This window comes from Chanos chanos, chromosome 8 (assembly GCF_902362185.1).
Source record: "Chanos chanos chromosome 8, fChaCha1.1, whole genome shotgun sequence".
NCBI classification, from domain to species: domain Eukaryota; kingdom Metazoa; phylum Chordata; class Actinopteri; order Gonorynchiformes; family Chanidae; genus Chanos; species Chanos chanos.
This window is the reverse complement of record NC_044502.1, coordinates 1,940,070-1,947,500: the sequence shown is the minus strand read 5'-3', so window position 1 is coordinate 1,947,500 and position 7,431 is coordinate 1,940,070. Positions and strand designations below refer to the sequence as shown.

General features: G+C 45.0%; 1 protein-coding gene across 1 annotated transcript in view; it reads right to left on the bottom strand.

Moving 5' to 3' along the window:
- The window catches only part of stk11ip (serine/threonine kinase 11 interacting protein), a 39,716-nt gene that overhangs the window by 11,622 nt on the left and 20,663 nt on the right, over positions 1 to 7,431 (bottom strand). Inside the window, 3 exon segments of the mRNA XM_030783373.1 lie at positions 1,237 to 1,334; positions 3,653 to 3,762; positions 7,069 to 7,378. Coding sequence (XP_030639233.1) covers positions 1,237 to 1,334; positions 3,653 to 3,762; positions 7,069 to 7,378 — 518 coding nt within the window.

Here is a 7,431-nt window from a genome sequence, read left to right as displayed (position 1 = left end):
AACAGAGCTACTGTAGGAGGGGTTTTATATAAAGAAGCAAAGGAATGACCCCTCCACACAACCACACTTTTAGCCTGGTTCATCCACACCTTTAGCCTGGTTCATCCTGGTTCATCCACACCTTTAGCCCGGTTCATCCACACCTTTAGCCTGGTTCATCAACACCTTTAGCCTGGTTCATCCACACCTTTAGCTTGACTCATCCACACCTTTAGCCTGGTTCAACAACACCTTTAGCCTGGTTCATCCACACTTTTAGCCCGGTTCATCCACACCTTTAGCCTGGTTCATCCACACCTTTAGCCTGGTTCAACAACACCTTTAGCCTGGTTCATCCACACCTTTAGCCTGGTTCATCCACACCTTTAGCCTGGCTCATCCACACCTTTAGCCTGGCTCATCCACACCTTTAGCCTGGCTCATCCACACCTTTAGCCTGGTTCATCCACACCTTTAGCCTGGTTCAACCACACCTTTAGCCTGGTTCAACCACACCTTTAGCCTGGTTCATCCACACCTTTAGCCTGGTTCATCCACACCTTTAGCCTGGTTCATCCACACCTTTAGCCTGACTCATCCACACCTTTAGCCTGGTTCATCCACACCTTTAGCCTGGTTCAACCACACCTTTAGCCTGGTTCATCAACACTTTTAGCCTGGTTCATCCACACCTTTAGCCTGGTTCATCCACACCTTTAGCCTGGTTCAACCACACCTTTAGCCTGGTTCATCAACACTTTTAGCCTGGTTCATCCTGGTTCAACCACACCTTTAGCCTGGTTCATCCACAGTGGCTCTCACAGCAATAATTTCAATGATCCACAAATTACCTTACAAAACATCAGAGTGGTAAACTACAACCTGCATCTTTTACAGTTTGGCTAAAAACCGCAGCAGCCAATCACGTTATTCCTTTGTACCAGTGGCACTGTTAGGTCAGATCATTCGGGGCTATAGCCTCAAGTATTTTAAGCCTAACCAGGAGGTGTTTATAGCAAAACAACAGAAATGAGAGGGGAGGAATCGAGCGCTGCACAGTGCACACAAAGTTGGAAGAGGCAAAAAGATGAAAAGCTCAGATTTTCTTAGCCTTTTCAATAGCTAGAAACGCCTCTGCGTTGTACATTTGAGTGGCATGGACCGAATATGTCCAGGCAAAACTGCTGAAAAACAGATTCAGATTGAACATGTTCCACACATTATGTGATGTGCAGGTAGAAACAGTGAAATACACACTCAGATTGGGAAGTGATCTCCAGGATGTAGATGCTCTGGTCTGTCACCACCATGAGAGAGGGGAATTCCACCGGATTGCCAAACTTCACCGTGGACATCTGCCGCCAAAGACACAAAGACCTACATCAGTCAAACACAATCAAACGCATTCAGAGTCTCTGTCCTATATCAACAGAACCGTACGGCTAGAATATATCTGATGATTCAACAATAACACATGCCATTTCTTATGGTGTAAGTCATTTCTCAGGCTATTTAGAGTAACAGTGAATCTTCTAACATCATAATAGCAGTTCTGTTCACAAAGCACCTAAGTGAGTCAAAACCACTGAGTCATTCCACTGAACCACTCAAGGTGTCTGTCTACAGAATCATCATGCCTGTGATTCTCTTAAGACAGCTGAGGCCTCCTCTGCGGTTTGGACCCACTGTATATAAACTAACTGATTCGTAAAAAGCACTGTGAACCTTTTAAGGGAACGACCATCTGCGTCCAGTGTCAGAGGAGATGGAAATCTACTGTAACTACAGTAAGAGGGTGAGGGCTTTGTTCTTAGAGAAAGGAAGACCTGTATGCGGTAGTAGGGCAAAGTCTTCAAAGGTCAACAGAGGGGCGTGGATCCCTTAAATAAGAATCCCGCCCCGTGCTGGGGCGCCTGTTGCATGCCAAGGCGCCAAACTGTGCCCAGGTGATTGAGGAGACAGGGGGGAGGGGTAGGACTCTCATCCAATAGGAACGCATTCTTGAGAGGGCCCGAGCGGTTGAGCCCGCCCATTCCCGCCCCCGGACCCAGCGGGAGACAGGCAGAGTAAACACAATGCCCACACGACTGAAGACTCTTCACTGAGTTCATCACACGGAAAAGCGCTGGAGATTAACGGCACGGAAAAGCACCGGAGATTAGCGGCACGGCTGTTGATTCAACACTCTGAATTCTTGCCTGAGGGTTTAATCAGTCAAGTTCTGCTGCACTCAGTGACACCTCACGTATTCACTCTATTCAATCTCACAATGTCTGCTGTCAACCTAACACAAAAGACAGCTATTAGTAACCACGGGAACATGAGGCTTAAAAATAACACATGCGATACCAGGGGTATTAGGGATTAATTCAATTTAGAGTTCAATTCATAGTTGAGTGAGGAGTAAATCCCGAACCTGAACAGAACACCACCAGATTCATAGACGCTGGACAATTCATTAACTGTGACCTATCACTGGTGCTTCTGTCCAATGGTTGTGTACAGCACCAGGCAACAGAACCCGCCTACTGTTGGGGCGGCGGCTAAAGGAGCCTAAGAGCAAATCTTGCATCCCATCCCATCCCATCCCTGGAGCTTCTAATACCCCTTTTCCAATGACGCGTTGCCGGTGCCGGTGCCTAATCGAGCAACCGGGGCCATGATTTTCCACTGAAAAAGTACTGGTGTCGCAGAATTGCTGGTCCTAAAAGTTGGAACCGCTGACGTCACTGGCTACGCAAATAAAAACCACATGAGAACCAATCAGTTCAGCGTTTGATGTGTTTGGTACGAGACGTTCTCTAGAGAGGCGGGAGTAACAAAAAAAAAGTCTGACCAAGATGGCGGTAGGCTAAAGGCTACATGTAGCATGAAAATATGTATATGATTAAAAGATCCATGGGCAACCATTTGTTACGTGTTACATGAATGTAGTCGGACCCAGAGCAATAGAAAAAAACACTCTCGCGGCTCTGGTTGGTGCAAATAGACTACTGTAGACCTGCATTTAAACACTCATTTAAACTTTTGAGCTGGGTGACACGCTTACTATTTTTTGTGAATTTCGCCCCCAGAGCAAAAAGTTTTAGGGCAAAATTCGTGAGGTGTTTCGCTCTGTGGAAGCCTCGCATTAAAGCAAATTTACAAAAAGGAAGCGGATGCGTTCTGTCCGACATTTTTCCCCACAGAAACTACCCAAACTTTCGCTACGCAGCGTTTGGTTCCCAAACCTGTGGAAATGCGGGTCGGGCCTCAAAAGGCACCAAGGCAGCGATGGCTCCGCACTGGCACCGGCACTGGCACCAGCACCGTCCTTGCGGAAAAGAGCTACCAAAGGCCCCTCCCAGTAGAGCATTAAGCATAACATGCTGGTTGGGATAATGCCAGTCTTAAAACAAGGGCAGCATTATTTAAGGAAACCACAGACAAGAGCAAGAAACAGGCAAAAATCCTCTCTTTCTTTCTTTTTTAGCCGGAAAGCACATGAACAACCCACACGAATGCCCTCATGTGCGTTGTGGTGGTGCTATGTAAGATTATATTATTATATTATATATCAGATTAGATTTTTAAAACGTTGTAAGAGGTGTCACATTTAACAATGCACAACTATCTGAGTTATGTGAGACTGTACAATACATTTTTAAACGATTCAGCCAAAATGTTTTCTTGCCTTGAGGAAGCACCGTAGCTCTTCCTCTCCCTCAAAGACCTCCACGTCCAGGAAGAGCTTGAGTCGATGATCCACAGTCTCCGCCTCTTCACAGAGCAAGTCAAACTGACCTGAAACACATTCAGACACATCACAGAGCAAGTCAAACTGACCTGAAACACATTCACACACATCACAGAGCAAGTCAAACTGACCTGAAACACATTCAGACACATCACAGAGCAAGTCAAACTGACCTGAAACACATTCAGACACATCACAGAGCAAGTCAAACTGACCTGAAACACATTCAGACACATCACGGCTATCAAGTCAAACTGACCTGAAACACATTCACACACATCACAGCTATCAAGTCAAACTGACCTGAAACACATTCAGACACATCACAGAGCAAGTCAAACTGACCTGAAACACATTCAGACACATCACAGAGCAAGTCAAACTGACCTGAAACACATTCAGACACATCACAGCTATCAAGTCAAACTGACCTGAAACACATTCAGACACATCACAGAGCAAGTCAAACTGACCTGAAACACATTCACACACATCATAGAGCAAGTCAAACTGACCTGAAACACATTCAGACACATCACAGAGCAAGTCAAACTGACCTGAAACACATTCAGACACATCACGGCTATCAAGTCAAACTGACCTGAAACACATTCACACACATCACAGCTATCAAGTCAAACTGACCTGAAACACATTCAGACACATCACAGAGCAAGTCAAACTGACCTGAAACACATTCAGACACATCACAGAGCAAGTCAAACTGACCTGAAACACATTCAGACACATCACAGCTATCAAGTCAAACTGACCTGAAACACATTCACACACATCACAGAGCAAGTCAAACTGACCTGAAACACATTCAGACACATCACAGAGCAAGTCAAACTGACCTGAAACACATTCAGACACATCACAGAGCAAGTCAAACTGACCTGAAACACATTCAGACACATCACAGCTATCAAGTCAAACTGACCTGAAACACATTCACACACATCACAGAGCAAGTCAAACTGACCTGAAACACATTCAGACACATCACAGAGCAAGTCAAACTGACCTGAAACACATTCAGACACATCACAGAGCAAGTCAAACTGACCTGAAACACATTCAGACACATCACGGCTATCAAGTCAAACTGACCTGAAACACATTCACACACATCATAGCTATCAAGTCAAACTGACCTGAAACACATTCAGACACATCACAGCTACCAAGTCAAACTGACCTGAAACACATTCAGACACATCACGGCTATCAAGTCAAACTGACCTGAAACACATTCACACACATCAAAGAGCAAGTCAAACTGACCTGAAACACATTCAGACACATCACAGCTATCAAGTCAAACTGACCTGAAACACATTCAGACACATCACAGAGCAAGTCAAACTGACCTGAAACACATTCAGACACATCACGGCTATCAAGTCAAACTGACCTGAAACACATTCACACACATCAAAGAGCAAGTCAAACTGACCTGAAACACATTCAGACACATCACGGCTATCAAGTCAAACTGACCTGAAACACATTCAGACACATCACAGCTATCAAGTCAAACTGACCTGAAACACATTCAGACACATCACAGCTATCAAGTCAAACTGACCTGAAACACATTCAGACACATCATAGCTATCAAGTCAAACTGACCTGAAACACATTCACACACATCACAGAGCAAGTCAAACTGACCTGAAACACATTCAGACACATCACAGCTATCAAGTCAAACTGACCTGAAACACATTCACACACATCATAGCTATCAAGTCAAACTGACCTGAAACACATTCAGACACATCACAGCTATCAAGTCAAACTGACCTGAAACACATTCAGACACATCACAGCTATCAAGTCAAGCTGACCTGAAACACATTCAGACACATAACAGTTATAGAGTTTATTTTAAGGACTTGACCTCACTTTCAAAAAATTACAGTTCTTTGTAAAGTGACAGTTACAATGACTCTAGAGTGAGTCACACCTGAGACAGGTCACATGTTTTGTTCCGCCCAGAGAAGAACTCCTGACTGCATTTAGTCAAAGGCTTTGACCGTTCAAGTAAACTAAACAGATTTGTTTTTAATGACTTTAAGTTAAATGCTATGTTATGGGAGGTGATGAAAATTGCCCTCTCATTCCAGAACAACCGTGATCAAATGTCCTTTACACTCATAAACAATAAATGTGCTAATTGCAAAATTTAAAATGTTCTGAATGAAAAACCACAAAATTCTTAAACTTCTCATAGGCCACACCGCAGGCAAGTATTAAAACTAAACCTCGTGTTTTCGATGGATAATCTTCATTCATAACACAGTCTGGCTCCATGTCGGGCTTCATCTTGGCCTAAGAAAACACTGCTAATAATGTCACTACTGGGCACATCGACCAAAATCTTTCCCCGATGCTTAAGGTTCATTCCCAGCGGTCAAATGCAGCAGACATAACTTGAGTTAAGTGCAAATTTAAAGAGGCTGATTGGATCTGTGGTTTTTAGCAGATCTTTACAGGGGCTAAGTGTCGCCCTCAGTCTGCTGGTTACTGACAGCGTCTTCTGTCCTGACTGGTCCCAACAAACAACTCTGCGGTGCTGTCGGCTGTGATTCAGGGTCACATTCACGTTAAGGTTAAGGTTAAGGTTAAGGTTAAGCAAACTCGTCTATTTCAAACAGAATTTGCAATTTAACGGGATACAAAAGCACTCTGTGTAGGACAAAGAGGGTTTTGTAATATTAAAAAAAAAAAGAAAAGAAAAAAAAAGAAAATGAAATTCATTTGGTTTTAGCTGCTGATGTTGGGATGGAACGCTGGCGTCCAGCCAGACAGAGTACGGTCTAAGATTCTCACTCCAAGGCTCTGCTTTAATGACAGAGAGGAAGGGGATGGTGAAGACTATAATTTTCTCCAAACTGCAACTCATTCCACCAAAACCACCCCCACGCCCCCAACCCCCCCCACCGCATTCCATCTTTCCTCCAATCAGGACGCAGATCATCCATGTTTCAGAGACAGTGCGACTGCTGCATGCGGTAATTTTAAGGTGTATCGTATAATTTCAGGAACAAAGCGTTTGATTCTCCGTGTACTAAGATGAAGGATGCGTCTGGAGAAGGTGTTTGAGGTTTGAGATGAAAGGAATGCGGACAGGTCACGGCAATTATGAACGAACGCATTTAAGACAAAAAACTATAGGGGGAAAAATGTAAATAAAAACATATGTAATACCTGGACTTATTAAGCAAACCAACATGCTTTGTTAAAATGAGCGGGAAGGTTTAACATGGACTGAACTTTTCACTATCGCCCAGGACATCTTACACATCTCCCAACCCTAATCCAACACCTGGTCTCCAGTCACCCACCGGAGTCGGATCCTTCATCGGGGAGGGGGAAAGGCAGGGGGTTCTGGGGACCAGTGTAGCAGTAACTTCCGGCCAGTTCCTCTTCCCTGCTCTCCGCGGAGCGATCGTGATTATCTGGCGTGTGGAAGCTGAGCTTTGTGATTGGTTGGGAAGGGATGTGGTCGGGGGTGTCACGGCCCTCGCTGTCCCCGGTGACGGAGAGGTTACTGGTGGCTGTATGGAACGCGTCGGTGGGCTCCCCGTCCGCAGTGGAGGACTCGTTGACCCCGGTCATCCGGAGCGGGCTTTCCTGGACCACAGACGGGTCGTCCTGAACACAGATGTCGAGACAGGGGAAGCCAGAGTCAGTCCAGCCTGTGTTTA